Source organism: Chinchilla lanigera, unplaced genomic scaffold (assembly GCF_000276665.1).
Source record: "Chinchilla lanigera isolate Chin_1 unplaced genomic scaffold, ChiLan1.0 scaffold00011, whole genome shotgun sequence".
Taxonomy (NCBI): Eukaryota; Metazoa; Chordata; class Mammalia; order Rodentia; family Chinchillidae; genus Chinchilla; species Chinchilla lanigera.
Window position 1 is genome coordinate 19,338,552 of NW_004955412.1, and position 18,054 is coordinate 19,356,605.

The 18,054-nt window shown below is 52.0% G+C and overlaps 1 protein-coding gene across 2 annotated transcripts; it reads right to left on the reverse strand.

Annotated features, from left to right (window-relative positions):
* Positions 1 to 2,456: 2,456 nt before the first annotated feature.
* Scn2b (sodium channel, voltage gated, type II beta subunit) lies at positions 2,457 to 15,012 on the reverse strand. Of its 2 annotated transcripts, XM_013511243.1 has the most exons (5): positions 14,739 to 15,012; positions 8,598 to 8,722; positions 7,251 to 7,417; positions 6,770 to 6,980; positions 2,457 to 6,169 (listed from the first exon to the last, which is right to left on the reverse strand). In XM_013511243.1, exons 2-5 carry the CDS (start codon positions 8,710 to 8,712, stop codon positions 5,970 to 5,972), a joined length of 693 nt encoding a protein of 230 aa, XP_013366697.1. In that variant the 5' UTR covers positions 8,713 to 8,722; positions 14,739 to 15,012; the 3' UTR covers positions 2,457 to 5,969. The 2 variants fall into 2 exon arrangements, with proteins under 2 accessions (XP_013366697.1, XP_005378287.1); XM_005378230.2 differs by lacking the exon at positions 8,598 to 8,722 and having other exon boundaries at positions 14,739 to 15,008.
* Between the last annotated feature and the right edge of the window lie 3,042 nt (positions 15,013 to 18,054).

Sequence of the window (18,054 nt, forward strand, 5' to 3'; positions counted from 1 at the left end):
GCTGAGTGTCCAGTATCCCTTCCCCATTACCTCCTGGACTCTCAGGGCTGTATTGCCAGAGGAAAGGAAAAACTGCCCCCACAGGCCACCCAGTCCCCACCTGAAGCTCCTCTACTGTCCTACTTCAGCTCATCTATCCCCACCACCTCCACCCTTTCTCCTCTTTTTGCCACAGGTCTCCTCAGTCCTCCAGGGGAATGGAGTCCTGGAAAAGACCCCACAGGGACCCTCCCCAAAATCTATATGCTTGTCAGAGTGCAGGATGTGCATGTCAGTTGGGCATCCCCAACCTAGGCCTCTGGGACTCTCATCTCCTGGGCAGCTGGAGCCTCGCCCTGGCATCAGTATGGCAGCAGGAATCCAGGGTTGACTGGGACCTGGTGGGCATCAGAATATGGGTCTATAAAGTGGAGGCAAGCTCCCAGGGCTCTCTGAGAAGAATTCTACAGAGCCCTGCCAGCAGAGCTTCTGAGCCCCCAAGGTGCCAACAGTAAAGATCAGGAGACCTAGTGAGCTTGTCCTCCTGTCCTGCATCCAGCTGACCAAGCTGCATCCCTGCCTGCTTCTCTCACCTGAAGTATTTGAGTGGCACCTCTACCCCTGAAGGATGAGAGAGAAGCATGGGTGGGGACCTACATTCAAATCAGCCTGAGAAAGTCTTACTAACACTGTAGGAGTGGGACTCTGGGAAGTGGAGCTAAAGACATGTGTCTTTTCCTCCCATGGACAGCAGGTCAACCTAAGATCTTTGCCTGTGGAAGAGTCTTGGTTCCAGTCATTAGTCAGCTATGTGACTTTAGGTAAATTCCTTTCCCTCTCTGAAATACTGAGCCCGTAAGGAAGCATGAGTGAATACCTCTACTAGATCAACTCGCGACAGCAGGGGCGGGTAAGGCAGGAGCCTGGGCTGGGGTGTGTTGCTGTGTTGAGTTGTGCCAAACGCTAGACCAAACACTAGGTCTTGGCTGTGGGAGGAACAGCAGACTTGGAGCTAATCGCAAGATCCTGTCCTTGTGTTTGATGCAGCATGTGTCCTTAAGCAAGTTCTAGTCCTCAGTTTCCCCTTCAGGATGGTGCTTGAGCCAGGTATTCCATGGAGCTCTCCCCAACTCCTTCTGGCCCAGATTCCTGTCTCAATGTGCCATAACACTGGGTAGAGAAGAGGCAATGGGGATTGTTCTCATATACATACCTGCACCTTGGTTGCGGGACACAGGAAGCCAGGGACCAATTCTGAGTATCAGGGTAAGAGTTAGTCTTTCCTCCAAAGTCAGCCCACTCTGCAATCAAAACCACCCCTGACCCAGGTCCCAAGCAGGCCAGAGGATATTTAGGGAAGTACTTGAGCTAAACCCAACCTCCCAGAAGCCAAGTGAGGAAGATGCTGCTGCCCAGCTGAATTTCGTCCTGTGTTCGCCCTGGAAGAAACCAAACAGACTCCTCCCCAACGCTTGGCCCATGTCCCTTGCCTCAGTTTCCATATCTGTTGAATACAGAAACACCCATCTGAACATGCCATTCTTGGAAGAACTCTGGGTGCCAGGGACCAGATATCCTAAACCAAGGTCCGTTGGTTCTGCTAAGTTCAGCCACCTTTGCTTAATGCTACTGCCTCCTTTCTGGCATCTTGCTCAGGAAGCAGCTGTCGTAGTTTTCTGTTTTAGTTCTGTCGATCCTCCTGGATTCCTGGTATTCCTGATCGCCAGCCACAGGTAAGGGTCTCTGGGTCATCAGGGAGCAGGCAGAAAGGAGAGAATCTGCACAGTATTTCCTTATCGTTCAGCCATTTGAAGCTTTCTTTATCTGTCAAGCCTCCTAAGCAAAAGGGTGTGTGTGTGTGTGTGTGTGTGTGTGTGTTCTGGGATGGTGGAGCCTCTAGCCAGAAGGTTGGCTTTGATCTTGAACTTCTCAAAGCTGATTCAGCACTATGTAAATAGGATGCAGAAGTACATATGTGGATGTGACAGGAGCAACCTGCCTCTTCCCACCAGCCACTCTCCTCTGTGAAGTTGCACGAGGGCAGACTGAGCAGCTGTCATCTATTTTTCTGGAGTCCAGAGCCTGCACAAGAGCTGCTTGCCTAGTCAGACACTGTGGAGAGGAAGGATGGCCCATCTGTCCATGGAAAGAATAGGCAACATCCCCAGAATAGTCAGCCTTGGGCGCTAAAAGGTTGTCTTCCTCCCAGAAATAACCAAAAGCCCTCCCAGAAGCGGGAGATCAGCCACCCTGTCCCAGTGAGTTTCCCATGATAGGTGGAGTCCACCAAGGCTCTAGGGAGGTGAGGGGATGGAACATCTGTATGAGAGTAGAGTAGGTTGAGCTTTGAAGATGACAGATCTGGCTATGTTGGTGGATTTACCTGGAAAGGAGCACCAGGGGTCCCCATCAGGCTCCTGGCAAACCCTCAACATAGCCTACTCTGCACCCCTGAAAAAAGTCACACTCTAGACATGTCCAGTAGAGACAGTGTGTTTATTGTAGTCAACAGATGCAAGCAGTCACACAAACTATGGAAGAAAGTCTGCTCTCAGAAGCAGATACATCCCAGCAGTCAGGTCACAAAGGACCATTTAAGCTTCTCTCCCCTTCCAAACACCCCTTCCAACCACCACACAGCATGTAAAGCCTAGATGTGCATAAATTCTTCTTATGTAGCTGGGTTTTCCCCTCCAAGTGCACAAAAAGCAGTGAAGAACATTCCATAATTTGCCTTTGGTGAATCAACTCAAAGCACTGAGAAGTGATTACCCCTCCCCCTGCAATATAATTTCTGGGGTGGGTGTAGGGAGATGTTTTATATTTGTATATATAATATATCTATACCTATACAGAGAGGCTATGTACAAATACATCAGCAAGCTTCAGTAAAGGAAGACATCAGCAAGAGGCACAACAAGGGACACAGCCTGTCTATCCTTAAGACGTAAGTAGGAAGGAAGATTCCTCCACTTAACATCACTTTCTGTGGCCTGGGACTATCTTTTCAAACCTGGCCAGGATTTCCACTTGTCTACCTGCTTATGCTTAACCTAGCCTTGTCAATATTTACCAGCCCGACCTCCCCAAGGAGACTCATGGAGAGAAATATGGATCCAATCAGCTTTTCCTTTTCATAAAGTGGGAATAATAGTGATAAATCCATAGCTAGAGGGGCAGATAACTATTTCCCAAGCCAGTTCCAAGGCACCTCAAGGCATTTCAGTCCTGAAAAATTGTGCTTTGTTCTTGTAAGCTAAATCCCACAGGTAGCCAGCCCATCTCTCATTGCAGTGGCCCTTAATTAGGAGGAAGAGACAGATGGGGATGAGAGGGTTCTGAGAGAGGAGAGGCAGAGGTGGTGAGAAAGCCGACAGACTGACACCAGCAGAGCACAGTGGTGGGAGCATGCAGCTGGAAGTGGGGCCTGAACCCCACACTGCAGGACAGGCACGGATTGCTGGCCTCAGCTCGAAGCAGGGCAGAGCAATGGCTGCTGTGTGAACATCTCACTGGCTTCCCACTTCGACTCACAGAAACCCCGTTTCGCTCCCAACCTCGGTTCCCCGGGGGAGGAAGCTCTGAGACCTCTGGAGAAGGACCTAGGAGGCTTAAGCAAAAAGTGCATGTGAGGCCACGCACCTGGAACAAAAGAAGCTCAGGCCCTTGGGGACCACAGACAAGAGGCATTGCTTTTCCTGGGCCCCAACTGCTCAGGGCAGAGAGAGACAGAGAAAACTCAAAAGGCGTGAAGGAGAGTTAGAACTTCTTAGATGGAACCTAGGGAATCTTGTAAATAACCCCTCTGAATCTTGTGAGTCTTGGGAAAAGAACAATTCCCGACATCAGCGCAGATGCCTCACTCATCCTAGGAGAGGAGGATGTGTATGAGGTGACTAAATAATGAAATCTGTCAGCCGCAGCAGTGTACACCACCATCCTTGATCCCAGCTGGCCCGAGGTGCCTACCACCCACCTCGCTGGCCCCAGCTGGTTGGCTTGGAGGATGGGCAGCATCCACCTGCTCCAGGCATCTGGTGGCTTAGCCCACCCCCGTTGGCAGTGTGTTGATTGGCAGTTAGGTACTGAGTGATGAGTTTAGAACTCCCTGGGGCTGGGCTCGCCTCACCCAGGATTTCTCTGGCTGGTTGCCTGTCCCTGACTGCAGGCCCTCTCTGCCTGGCCTCTGTACCCCTGTTTGCACTTGTATTTGCCCTCTTCCCTGTTCAAGGCCCTGATTCTAAAATTTTTTCCTTCTCAACTTTCATCCTAGAAGTAGTGGCTGTAGAGGTGGAAGTAGATGCACCAAAAAAATAATAAAAATAATAATAATAATCTTGATCCTACAGTGCTGACCTGGCAGTCTCCAACTCTGTTATGGCTTTGTGTGTGTCCCTAGCACCCAGCACAGTGCCTGACACAGAGCAAATGCTCAATAAATGGGTGTTGAACTGAAGTGAAGCAAGCTGAATCTCCCATACAATATTGCGCTCACCCCAAATTGGCCATCTGATAGGCAGAGGCAGGGATTGGTCCCTGAGACTGTCACCATCCCTTGCTGTCTCTGTCCTGTGTTCCCAGACTCTGGCACCTAACTCCCTGAGCTGACAGGCGCTGGGCTCCTGGGAGAGGAGCAGGGCTAGGTGAGCACCCTCACCCTACCTCCCCCGTCCACCAGACCCTAGAGGCCCACCCACCAGGAAAACTATGGCTCTATTGATTCAAAATGGAGGTCCAGGTGCTGGAGAAGGAGGCAAGACCCTCGGTCTCCCGTCGCACGGATCTTCCACTCTCCTGTGGCATAAGACTCGGCTAACCCCCGAAGGTTCTCTGAGTTGGCATTTCTGACCCAATCCCTCTCCTTCTCTCCAGTCTAAAGCAATTCCATTTTAATGTGAGTAAAATGGCAGTGAAAGTTGGCTCCCACAAGTACTGATCTCTTCCCCCACAAACACAGCTGCCAGAGCAGACGGGCAAGGGAGCAAGTGACAGGCTCTAGGTGGGCCAAGGCCAGCCCCAGGGCCCGGAGGCTCCTTGGCCCCTCTCACACTGCCCTCCAGCCTTCCCACCTCCAGATGCAAACCCTACCGAGGGCAACTGGAAAGTCTAAACCCAAGGCCTGAATCTTGGCTCTTCTTGGCCCAGGCAAGGGTGGTGGCCCTGGTAGAGAAGGCAGCCTGGAGCCAACCCCATTAATGACAGAGCCCCACTCCTCAGTCCCTTAGCCGGTCCTTGAGGGAGAAGCATGGCTCTACCTGGAGCTGCTTCTCTAGTACCGTCCTCAGCAGCATCCCCAAGAGGTCAGTAGCCGACAGCAAGCCGAAAGCCTCCTAGGGGAGCAGCTAACAATGGAAACAAGAGCCAGAACAGAGCTCCCAGGGCCAAGGTTTGTGCCGGGTTTTCCTCAGCCCTAGCTTTCCTTCAGTGTCCTAGAATTGCACCATCATCCCTTTAACATGCCCTCCCAAAATTATGGAAGCCCTCCTCGCCCGCAGCCTGAAAGGCTGCTCTGGGCTGGGAGGAGCCCGAGGGGCACAGCAAGGCCACAGCCAAGGTCTTCTCGAGGGAGCTCGGGTCAGCACAGGAGGGCTCTCGCTCCCCACCCCAGGTCCTCCCTGAAGCCACTGCCGGACCCCTCCCTACACGGCTGGACAGCTGACTTCCTCCACCACTGCCTGCCCTTGCCTCACTGTTTCTGGGACCCCCAGACATGCCTCCTGCCTCTTCTCAGGGACTGGCAGGGTGGAGCCCCTCTTCTCCTCTCCCCAAGGCCCGCACATCCTGGACTCCATGGTAGGTTCTCAGATGGAAGAGAGGTGTGTCGCTCTTGGTACAGGGTGTGGGGTACGAAGTGAGGGGTTCAGGAGGCCCCAGGGGTGCCCTGGGGCCCTGTTCAGGAGAAGCACACCAAGAGAGGGCAGGCAGGGTCACACGTACAGGGCAGAGTGGGAGAAGGCAGGACACAGGGAGGGGCTGCAGGGGTGGCCCTGTTACTTGGCGCCGTCGTCCACGTTGCCCTCGCCATCCGTCTTGCCCTCCTCCTCGGTCTTCAGGTCATCCGTGCTTAGCTTCTGCTCTTTTTTCCTCCTTACACACTTGACCACCATCAGCACCAAGATGACCACAGCTAAGAAGCCTCCCACAGAGGCACCCACAATGACCGCCACTGTGGAGTCCCGCTCGGGGGGTTCTGGGGAAGCAAAGAAAGCAGATTCACTGAGCACAGGGGCTGAAAAGGGGTCCTCTTCACCACTCCTGCTCCCCTTTACCCAAAGCCTAACACCAACTCAAGCGACTGACCGCTAAGCACTCCCACCCTCGAATTCCAAGGCACCACAAAGCCTCCAGAGGAGTCGTTAGAATGCAGTGCTTAAGAGCACGGACTTTGAGATCAACTAGACCTAAGTTTGACTCTGGATTGTACAATTTTATGAATTGTGTGACTGTAGGTAACTTATCCTCTCTAACCTCGTTTCCTCATCTGTGAAATGGGGATCCTAAGTGTACCTCCCTTATGAGGTTCTGATGAGGATGAAATGAAATACAGCCTACCAAGTTTAATTCAGAATGAGACACAGTAAGTGTCCAACAAATGAAAGCTGCCATTATTTTTAAAGTTGGGCTCAAGATCAGTATCATTCTAAGGAGCCTGAGGCCGGTTTCCTCAAGGGCCAGAGGGAAGAAGGTGGATGCTTTCTGCTCAGCTCAAGCTGTACCTCCACCCTCATGCAGGGACAACCTCCCACGCGCCCTGAGCTGGCCCTGCAGATGGCCAGGGCCCAGCCCTCACCTTCCAGGAGGACCTGCAGGTAGATCTTGCCGTGGCCCCGGTGGCGGTCTGGCGGGTTGGTGACGTAGCAGTTGTAGATGCCCTCGTCCTCCAGCTGCACACTCCTCAGCGTCACTGACACATCGTACTTGCTCGGGTTCCCTGAGAACTCCACGCGGTCTCGGAACCGGTCCAGCTTCAGGTTGATGATCTTCATGCGGAACTGGAGGAACTGGAGGATGGAGCAGGGGGTGGGGTGGGCCGCTGGATGCATAAGGAGCTACAGGTAGTGGGGGGCACCTCTTCCCGTGCACCCTTTTATCTGGGAAGAGAGGCAGTTCCCCCAGAAGGGCCACCTCGACATGGTGCATGCCTGATGTCAAAGCCCTCTGCAGCAGATGACCCGCCCAAGTCCTCTGGAGCCCGGCTCCCAGCAGGGACAGGGATGGGGAAGGTGACCTCATGTTGTGGAACCCTTATCTCCCCGTGCCCTGGCACTCACCATCTCCTCGGAGCAGTTATTACATTCCTGGTACGTCCAGTTCAGGGAAAACTGCTTGTGGTTCACGGTGTAGCAGGAGTTGAAGGTGCAGGACAGGCGGGCATCAGAGCCATTGAGAATACTGAGGGTGGTAGGGACTGTGACCTCCATGCTCCGCCCTGATGGCACTGCAGACAAAGCCAGGAGCTGGTGAGGAGTCTGGCCGACAGGGTCAGGAAAGGGCAAACCCCTCTAGCCAGTAGGAGAGGAAGGGTGAGGCAGAGCAGCGCTGCGGCAGCCACTGGGTTATCGCTGCAGTTAGGCAGGAGGGGGTTAGAGAAGCAAATCAGCGGGAGTGCCGAACGCGGTCCCTGGGTCCAAGGGGCACAGAGCAATCGTGAGTGAAGAGTGACCAAACGGTCTATCAAGCCAGGGACAGACAGATGGTCCCCAGTCTTTTCCAAGACCTCTGCCGGGCAGCTCCTCCACCTGGCCCAGTACATTTGCCGTGTGAACAGGGCGTTTCACTGTGCTCGCCTCAGTTTCTCCCTTTGTTTCCATGTCTTCCTGACCATCTTTGCTAGGCCAAAGCACTTCCAGCTGAGGCTCCAGTGCCCCATGTGGGACGGGTAGCTGAGAAAAGACGGGGACTCAGGAAGCCTCAATGGCTTTCTATCCCCAGGAGTAGGGCAAGAATGTCCTAGCCCAGCAAAGCCCCTCACTGTCCCCACACTCTAACAGGAAGGAAAGCGGGCAGAGACGCCTTGGGGAGAGAGCAGTGTCCCAGAAGGGACACCGTTCTTAGGACCAGCTGATGGGCCTGTAGGAATAGGAGTCCATTTTGGAGATGGCAGTCATGGAAACTCCACAGCAAGGAGCTGGTACAGGCTGACAGGTGCCAGGGTGGTAAGCACAGGTCCTATGGGACCCGGGGAGGGGCACCAAGTCTGGCCAGGAGACAGGAGTGCTGAGCTGAGAAAGGCCCAGCCGGCTCTGGCATTCTAAGCAGTTCAGGGCCTATGGGAGGCAAGTGATGTACACAGGACATAGCAGACCACGAGGCATCCACTTTCAGGGTCACAAAAATACCTCCTTAAATATTACACTCCAGCATCTCACTTGCTCCACCCTACCCCTGATCCTGATTCTAAGATTCTCTGCCAATGTTAGCAAAGCCTCATCCCAAAAGATTAATTTAATGTTAACAGGGCTCAATGGTAGAGCGCTCATCTAGCATGCACAAAGTATGGAGTTCAATTCCCAGCAACACACACACACACACACACACACACACACACACACACACAATCATTATCAGTAACATGCAGCATCATTCATTCACTCATTTACTAAATATCTATAAGTTACCTACTATGTGCAAGGCCAACAGGGTTATCATGAAGCAGACACTGCTCGTATTCCGGTGAGGGGGACAAGCAGTAACCAGGAGAAGATAAGAGTGTGATTGTAGGGAACGATCCATGCCGTGGGCTCTGAGGACCAAGACAGGCGGAGAGGAGTTGTTTTATTCAAGATGGTCCAGAGGACTACTGGGAGGGGTTGGTGTGCAGCAGTGCCCAGCTCACGTGAGGGAGGAAGCCACTTCAAGCTGTGAGGGAACCAAGGATCATGGCAAGGGGAGCACTGAGGACCAAGTTCCAGTGGCTGGAACAACTCCATGCGTCCGAGGCAGAACAGAGGGATCAAGGGGTGAATAGTGAGGTCTGAAGTCGGAGCACAAGGCTGGGACTGGGCCACAAAAGGCCAGAGCATGGAGTTGGGATGCATGCTTCTGAGTGTAACAGGAAGCCACTAGAGGGCTCAGGGGTGGGCTGAGGGCAGGATGCCTGGCTGGAATTTCAGCCCTTGATATGGGGACAACATAGACAGAGGAATCGATTAGACTTGGATTCCATCCCAGCTCTGCCGCCATCTGCTGGCAGAAGGAAAGTACATAAGCTCCTCCAGCTCTATGCCTCAGCCTCCTCCCTGAAAAACAGGCCGGTGATGCCCTTCTTGGGGTTGTTATGATAACTAAAGCAAGCAGGATATGCTCATCAAATGGTGCCTGTTATTATTTTGCATTCTCCTCAAGTTCTACCTCATGCACAGGAAGGGCTTTGGAGGGGCATGGAGTCCAGGCTGCAGGACACATAGGAGAAAGACCCCTCAAGCTAGCCCCTTGGAATTCTCTCAGATCTGGCAAAGGGGCCAGGCTGCAGGGCCCATAGTCTTCAAACTGGTTGCACAAAACTGCTGGATCCTTCCCCAGAAGTGGCAGCCCTGCAGCCTGGGAGCTGGGAAATCAAAGCTGGTTCAGAGCACCCTTCTGCTCACCCCAGGGGCAAGAGGCAGGGCCAACTGGCAGAAGTTAAGGGCAGGAGAAGCTCTAAACTGCTACCCCCTCTACCGAGCCCGGGATGGAAGGATAGGCAGTGGACCTCACCCTCAGGGCAAGGACAGCAGGTACGAACTAAGTGCTCATTAGGGGAGTGCCAACTAGGGAGGCTGAGTGGGCCCCACGGGAGGAACAAAGCCTAGTTCCCATCCCCTGCACTTTCATATCCATTCTAAAAGAGCTTGGCCCGGTACCAGGCAAGGAGGAGGTGTGCAGAAAATACCAACACCACCCCCGCTCTGCAGAGGCTGAGAAATCTGCAGGAAGATGGAGGCTTGTCCTGAGTTTACCTTCTGTCCCAGGAATGCCCTCCCTCTCTAGCCCCTTCCCTTGGAAGGGCGGCCACCTTCCCAGGGCCCCCTGGGCAAAAAGGAAGAGCTCTGCCACGTCTGCCTGGCCTTTTGGATTCCACCCTCCTTAGACCTATGTCCAACTACGGCAACCCCAGGCAGCAATCTAGATTCAAACTTGAACCCTACTCAACCGTTGCCTCCATTTTTAAGGGACCAGCACTGTACCGCTGCGTGAGAGAGCAGAACCCTAGGGAGGCCTTTCCTAGCTGGCTGTGGGGCACGGAGAGGTGCAATGCGGGCTTCTGTTCATCCTCCCTGCCAGAGGCACCGGGCTGGAAACGTGTGCCCTCTAGCGGTCACATAGGTCAAGCATCAATTCCCATCTGCAGAAAGGAGAAGGGGTCACCAAACTAGAGGATGCCAGAGCTGAGGGAACCCCAGCATTTGTAGATCTGGTGCCACGATTTTACCTCAGAGGAAAGAGGGACCATGGGAGAGACACACAGAGCATAGGAACAAGCTGAGGCCAGAATCAGGGTCCCTCCTAGTCCGAGACGCAGCTGAGGGCCTCGTCAGAAACCCAGAGGCTTAGGATGAGGGGCCTTGGGTCTTCCACCAGCCTGAGACCACATTAAAGACAAGGAAACATTTGCTCAAGGTCACAGTTGTGAACAGCATCCTGGTCTCCGGATTAACTCTGCTGCTTCAGGAAGGTATCGGATGCAGGACCACAGAGAGGCCTCCTATAAACACAGATGCCCACAAACTGCTGATGAGGGCCAGGCAAGGAATCAGCACTCAGCGTATGTTACCCCATCTATACTCAGAGTCACCCTATTATCTCCCCCACTTTCGGGGTAAGAAAATGGAACACAGCTGTTAAATGAATACCCTAGATTTCACAGCTAGTACATGACAAAGCTAAAATCTGAACCCATGCTGCCTGGCTCCAGACAGGTTAGAGGGGTCAAACCTGCACGGAGATGTGATTGTCATTCCAAGGCATCCTAGGGGACAAGTGTCCTGCAATCAGCATGACAAGCCCAGCCTTGTAACTTCCTGTCCCTAGCTCCAAGCAGGCTGACCAGCAGGGAACGGTCCTACTTACACAAAACACCTCAAAAGGGATCCTGCCATTTTCCTATAGTCCCCTTGGGACAAGGCCTGGGGTCTGAGTCTCCTGATTTCCTTCTCACCGAAAGGAAATCATCAACAGGGATACAGCGAGAATGTGACATCTGGTCTTAGCTCCAAAACATCACCAGTGCCGGGTACCCTCTCCAAGGTGCATCTGGCCCCCATGGGCCACATGTCACCCATTGTTCTGCCAGGCCCATCTCACAGAGGTCGTGAAAAGTTGCTTGTCCACCAATCTGGAAGTCAGTGCCCTTCACTCCCCTTTCCAGCCCTACAGCAACCGATGAGGTAAGTTTATCTTATCCTTGGTTGAAAAGAAAAGAGTATCTAAGCAGAGACATTGCCTCCTGGGGCAGCCCTTGCCTCTCAGGCAGGTGTGACATCCAGGCCACCTCCTCATTTGCTTGGCTTTAACATCCAGACTCTCCCTCCCCAGGTCTCCCCCATCCCTACCTCCCACGTTGCCAGGAGAAACTGGGCCTCACCCCTCTTCACCTCCCAACCTTCAACGGCGCCTTGCTGCTTTAAGGACCGAGTCCAGAATTTGGCACGGAGACGGCACAGCTCCCGAGCCCTTTGCCCTCTGAGACCAACCTGTTCCCAGTCTCATCTCCTGCCAGCTCCCACCCCTCAGCCCTTCACTGCAGAGACCCCAGATTCTGATCTTCCTACAAACGCTGCCCTCTCGCCCCCTCCAGGTCTTTGCACATGATTTTGCTTCAGGATGGGGAACTCAGCCACCCTCTGCCCCGGGTTTCCCCCACGTGTCCCTTAGATGCCAGCTTCCCCACCTCCTGGCCCCTCCCCAGGCCTGTTCCTCTCTTCCCTGTTCCCCATTGTAACTTGGAGGCAGAATGGTGTACGGGTCAAGTCAGGGGCTCCAATGCCGCATCTGGTCTCAGGCAACAGTTAATTTTCCAACAAGTCCTTTCCTCACCTGTCACATAGGAGACAACAACAGGGCCTACCTCCAGGGGGCGCCATGAAGATTAAATGACCCCCTACATGTATAAGACTCAGCCTTGAAGGGCCTAACATAGCCCTTGACAAAAGGCGGCTGCTCTTATTACCACTGTTGCTAATATTGCTACAATGCATAAATTGTTGTGTTGCTATTACTTGTTTATGTGTTTATGTCCCTCAAGAGGCTTTGAGGACCTAACTGACTCTTACCATGATTTCCTTGGCCACCATAACAGTAAGTGCTCAATAAAATTCTGTTGAAAGCTAGGCATGGCGGTGCATGCCTGGAGCCATGACACTCAGGAGGCTGAAGCAGGAGGATCACTGCAAGTTGAAGGCCAGCCTGGGCTATACAGTGAGTTCAAGGCCACCTTGAACTAGATAGTGAGACCCTGTCTCCAAAAAAATTTTTGTTGCTGTTGACAGAAAGGAAAATCTTTTCCCTCCATGTCTAGGTGCCTGTCCCCACCAGCAGGTACGTGCTGTGGGCTTGAATGAGGACTACATTCCACTTTGCAAGCCTCCCCTCCCATGCAAGCCTCCCCTCCCATAAAGACTTTGGTAACCAGGGACATAGCTGCATAGTCAATGGTTTTGAGGAAAACTCCAGGGAGCCCAACCATTCACAAAGTTTCTAGCTAAAATTAGACTCCTGTGCTTGTGCCGCGGTTACAGCCACTTGCCCAACCTGCTCTTTCTCTTTATCAGTTCTACGATCATCACCACAAGCCCCACCCATGGCAGTCCCCTCCCTCAGCATCCACGGCACTCCTTCACCCCAGTGACTGATGTGGCTACAACCACCAAAGTTCCATGGCCCACGCTGCCCACAGCCTTGGAGTCCAAGAGGGCATCAAGCTCAAGTTCAAGGTCTCCCGTTCCTGCAGTCTCCAGGTCTGGTGAGGTTTTAGCTTCCTCCCTCACCCCTCACAGCCCCTACATCCAGATCTCTTTGTCCCAGGCTCCATCTCCTCCTCAGCCCGAAGTTCCTGGTCCTGGCCACCAAGCCCCTTGCTTTCTTCGCTTAGAAATGACTCTCACAAGTCATCTTCCTTCTCATAGAATGCTCTTCCTAACTCCTGAAAGAAGGTGACTGTCCTTCAGCTCCAGGCTACTCACCCAACTGCCCCCTCTTTGCCTGCACTTGGGATTCCAGAGCCCCTTACTGTTAACGAAGCAGTACCACTTCTTGACTAGTGAGGGCAGTAGAGTCCCAGCATTTAAGTCTATCATTTACTGAAGTCAGACACACAGCAGTTCAAATCTCAGCTCCACTTTTTGCTGGTCATGTGACCTTGTGGACAAATTACTTAACTTGTCTGTGCCTCTGTTTCCTCCTTGCAACATGAGTATAATAACAGCATCTACGTCCAACAATTGCTATTAGCACTGAACATGAGCCCTGTGCCTGGATTCATGAAAAGCCGGTCCACCTGCTTTTGGAAACCCACCGAAGCGAATATCCTTTCAACAAGGTTAACCACTGCTGACCCTGCTATGTGCAGGGCACAAACTCACCAGAAGGAGGCACTGTCCAGCTTACCCACGGAGACCTGAGGTTCATGTGAGCTGAGTAACTTGCCTGTGGTTATTAATCAATAACAAAGGTGGCTTTAAACCCCAAGGTGAAGCTTCTACATTTCTGCTCTGTTTTCAATATGTCGACTATCTCAGCAAAGCTAATAGACCTGGTGCAGGCTGCCAGGGGCGCCGCATGACTCTGGTTAGCACTTCTGCCCAATGCTCAGCATACAGAGAGAGACTTTGTGACCAGGGACATTCCCACTGGCAATCCTTGGACTTCACCCTTGGTAAGCGATGAGTCAGTTTAACAGCAAGAATGAAGCTATGTATGAAACAGCTTTCAAATAACTTTCTAACCCACCTGCCGATCGGGAAGTCTATGAATGAAATATGAAATATGAAATCGACATCTGGGGGCCACTTGACAGGACCGGAAGACACATGGAGCTGAACAGTTGTAAGACCGCTTTGAAAGGGCCCGGCCTCACACAGCCCCAGGGTTCCTTCTCTTCCCTTGAATGTCTTCCCCTGGCCCTCTCCCCTTCCATCCCGCTCCAGCCAGAGGTGCCTCGGGCATTCGTGCCTGGCTCAGCCGTCCTCCTCCCCGCTCAGGGACTGCTCCTCAAGCCTGCTTCCCACCCGTTCTCACATGCATTGCGTTCCGACAAATCAGGGGAACAGACTTTCAGGATGCCAGACCCAGACTCAACTTTCTGCCCCCGACTCTCCCAAACACTATTCTTTTAATACCCTGAAATCCACCAGATTTCAAGGATCCACGTTCACGAAAGAAGTCCTTCGAAGAAGCAGTAAGTCCCAGGACCCTCCATCGGCAACAGCAACAAAAATTAAAATTAAAAAAAAAAAAAAATCCACAAAGACTCGGAGTATCGTCCTACCCTCTGCCCCACCCCCCACATGGGTCCACTGAGGGAAATCCAAGAAAAATCACCTCCCTTGACAATCTTCACCCTGCAGCAACACTCGGACCCCCGACCCAACATTTCTGTGACCAAGCAGTCCCCGCAGTGTGCAGCCTGGGCGACGTCCCTCCAGCCCCCCACACCTCCCTTCCCAAGGACACGGAGGGAAGCGCTAACAGTGTCTCTCTTCCGTTCTGCCCCCTGCCCGCCTCCTGTTCCAGGTGTTGCGCCTCTGAACCCTCGGGAGCATGCAGATGTGGGTCTAACTTACCCAAAGTGAAAAAGAGACCGAGCCCCGCGAGACTGGAGGCAGGGCGAGGTAGCCAGGCGTCCCTGCGCATTTTCGCGGACTGAGATGTGAGGCGGTGGGCTCGGGGAGAGGGGTGGATTGAGGGACCAAGGACTACAGGGGAGGAATGGTTAAATGCTAAAAAAGAAGATGCACGATGTACTTCAGAGACATGTACAACATCAAGGAAGCTTTATTTCCATCTCTCTAATATGGCCGACTTGTATGTGGCTGCTAAAAAGAGAGGGGGAGTGTGTAACGGAGAGAAAGAAAAAGGGGGATAGAGTAAATATTATGGTTGGTGGATTTCAGAAAGCAGGTGGGAGGGCATAGAAAGTCTCTCCGCAAAGGACAAAGTTGCCAGGGATTTTTGCCCTCTGAAACAAGGACTAAAGCAAATACCCCTTCACTTGGAATGATTTTTGGACTTTGAAAGCTACTAGAGGAATCCATTTATTTCAAAGCTGCTATAAGGGGAGAGGCTCTTTTCATTTAAAATCATCCCCTCAAAAGGCCAAAAAAGGAAATATTTGTTTTTGTGGTATTTGGAAAGAGTTCAGGCAAGTGAGTCAGAGAGAATTTCAGGAAGTAATGACTTCCTCATTATTCTAGCATTTCCCAGGAAAACAGAACGTGCAAAGAAACTTGTGCAAAAACAACAATGCAACATAGACCCTTGCGGGACCCGCATTCAAACACACCAACAAGGAAAAACATTTTTTAGACAACAGGGAAAAAATAAATATGGCCCAATGTTAGATGATATTAGTGAATAATTCTTAATTTTGTGCAATGTGATTAAAAATATATTGTCGTTATGTTTTCAGTGTCTTCATTGGTTAAATATACACACCGGAGCGTTTATAGGCGAAGTGATATAGGGACTAGAATTAGCTTTAAAATATTCCAGAAAAAAATAGAAAGAGAAAAGAGGTTGGAGAACTGGAGATCATCAGAGCAGACAGCTTGATGGTCCGAACTAACTGGTGGTGGGTAAAGCATCCATTATCCATGTTCTTTTTTTGTGTGTGACTGTATGTTCAAAACATTTCTTTTGAAAAGGGAAGGAAATAGTGGGTTGAATGTCATAGATGGGGGAACTGAGGTGCAGGCATAGCAAGGTGGTGGTCAAGCAGAATACAAGTTCTCTGCAGCAATCGCATGCTTTAGTGAAGGGCCACCCATGAGCCAAGGAGGGAGGAAGGCATGTTTCCGGGTGCCAGCTCTGTGCCTAGTACTTGGCATATAGTATCTCATTTTAATCTTAACCCTTAATCTTTCTTTCTTTCTTTCTTCCTTCTTTTCTTTTTTACTTCCTTTCTGCCGCTGTCCCTTTAATTGTAAATGAGGAAAAAGAGGCTCCCAGGACTTAATTCACCTGTTTACACATGGTAGTTAGGGGCCAGGATTTAAACCAAGGCCTCTGTGAAGCACTGGGTATTTCCACTACTCCTCGTTGCTTATTACCCAGGGCTGGAGACAGAGAGCCAGCCCTGAGGTTGTTCAGAAGCCCAGAGAAGGAAGGACTAGGAGGACAGACAAGAGCTTGAGCATCTGCAGATGCGTTACAAAGGTGCAGAGGGCAGGATGTGGAGGAATGCAATGGGAGTGCTGCGGTGCCTGGCAGAGTAGGCAGTAAACAGGTGGCCACCGACTGCACAGGGCTGACCAGGCTGCTGAAATCAGACTGCGTGCAGGAAGTGCAGTCCAGCCAGGATCACTAGAGAAGGGGTAAAGGGAGCCAGAGTTCAGAAGCAGCTGCCAGCAGGCAGAGGAGCAGGTGTCTGCATGCCCTCCGTGCGCCAGCCAGGATCACACACAGACTGTCCCCAGGAGCCTCGGCCACTTCGGTAGGCTCTGGCTGCAGAGGGATGGTCCAGGGAAGGAATTTCAGGGGAAAAGAGGAACTGTTAGCCGGGAATAAAACACCTCCTCCAGTGCTTCCCCCAGACCCTATCTCTATCGCCCTCTGACCCCAAGGCTCCACCATCCTTCCACAGTTCACAAGTGTGCCAGGAGGGATGGGCTGGCCGTGGTAAGACCCCCTCTCCACTCAGTCCCATCCCACCACATCCCAATTTGCAGCACCAGCCTCCAAGCTGCCCCAGACACTTTTCAGCCCAGCCCTGCAGCCAGAGATTTTTGGTTTGATGTAGCCGGCCTCCTTCTTTTTCTTAATGCAGCCAAGGGTGCCTGTGAGGCCCAGAAACTGAAGGAAGCAGCTTCTCCGGCTCACTTGACTGCAACACCAGGTCCAGAGGCTTCTGTTCGGGAGGCAACTGAGGCAACAAATGAATTCAGCCAGGCATAGTGGCCCGGGGCTATAATCCCAGCACTTGGGAGGGTGAGGCAGCAGCAGAATCAAGTGTTCAAAATCACCTGAGCTACAGGTCAGCTTGGAATTTGAACACTTGTTAAATTCCAAGCTGACCTACAGAACAAAAGGCTGTCTCCAAAAAAAATAAAAGGATCCCAAAGTTCTTATGCTTTTGTGCAGAATTTGGCTAGAGAAACTAAGTATCCAGAGGTAGAATAACCTTTGTCCAACTCAGCCCTCCAGGCCCAAGGCCAGGTAGAGCTAAAGCAGGACCGAGGGGGCCTGGCAGGTGGAGGCTGACAAGAGGGAAGGAGAGCTGCTGCAGAACCCCCAACCACTTGTGTCCTCGGGTACGCCTTTGCTGCAAAGGAGTAAGCCTTCCCTAGAAGCCAAGAAAAAGGCTGGGCAGCAGAAACTCAAAGAGGTGTTTTGTAGAATGAAGACACCTCTGTCAAAGATGGGCTTTTCTAGGAGCGAAGCCCTATGTTTTTGGCATTTCTGCCCAGTGCCATTTATCGCTCCAATTTTATTGCACAAAGCTCAGTTATGTAGCCAGCTGGGAGAAGCAGTGTTTCGAGTAACCCATAGGAAGCAGTCTCCTTTTGGTGTTAGTATGCTTTGTGAAGGCTACGAAGAGCATCCTAGTTAACACTGGCTCTTGAGCCTAACTTCTGAAAGTATGATTCCTGGGCCAGCAGCAGCAGTGTCACCTGGGAACTTGTTAGAAATCCAGCCAGGCGTGATGGCACACACCTGTAATCCCAACACTTGGGAGGCTGAAGCAGGAGGATTACCGTGAGTTCAAAGCCATCCTGGACTGTATTACGAGTTCAAGGGCACCCTGAGCTACATGGCAAGACCCTGTCTCAAAAAAAAACAAAAAAGAAAGAAAAAAGAAATCCAGAGTTATAGGCTCTACCCCAAGCCCAAAGAATCAGAATCTGCTTTTTTCTTTTTTTTTTTTCCCCAGTACCAGGAATC

Excerpts from the sequence above, each read along its gene's own strand:
- Scn2b (XM_013511243.1), bottom strand. The coding sequence starts at position 8,712 with ATGGATCGTTCCCTACAATCACACTCTTATCTTCTCCTGGTTACTGCT. Across the intron at positions 6,981-7,250 it reads ATAACTGCTCCGAGGAGATG|TTCCTCCAGTTCCGCATGAA; the intron begins GTGAGTGCCAGG and ends TCCATCCTCCAG. Across the intron at positions 6,170-6,769 it reads CCTGCAGGTCCTCCTGGAAG|AACCCCCCGAGCGGGACTCC; the intron begins GTGAGGGCTGGG and ends TTGCTTCCCCAG.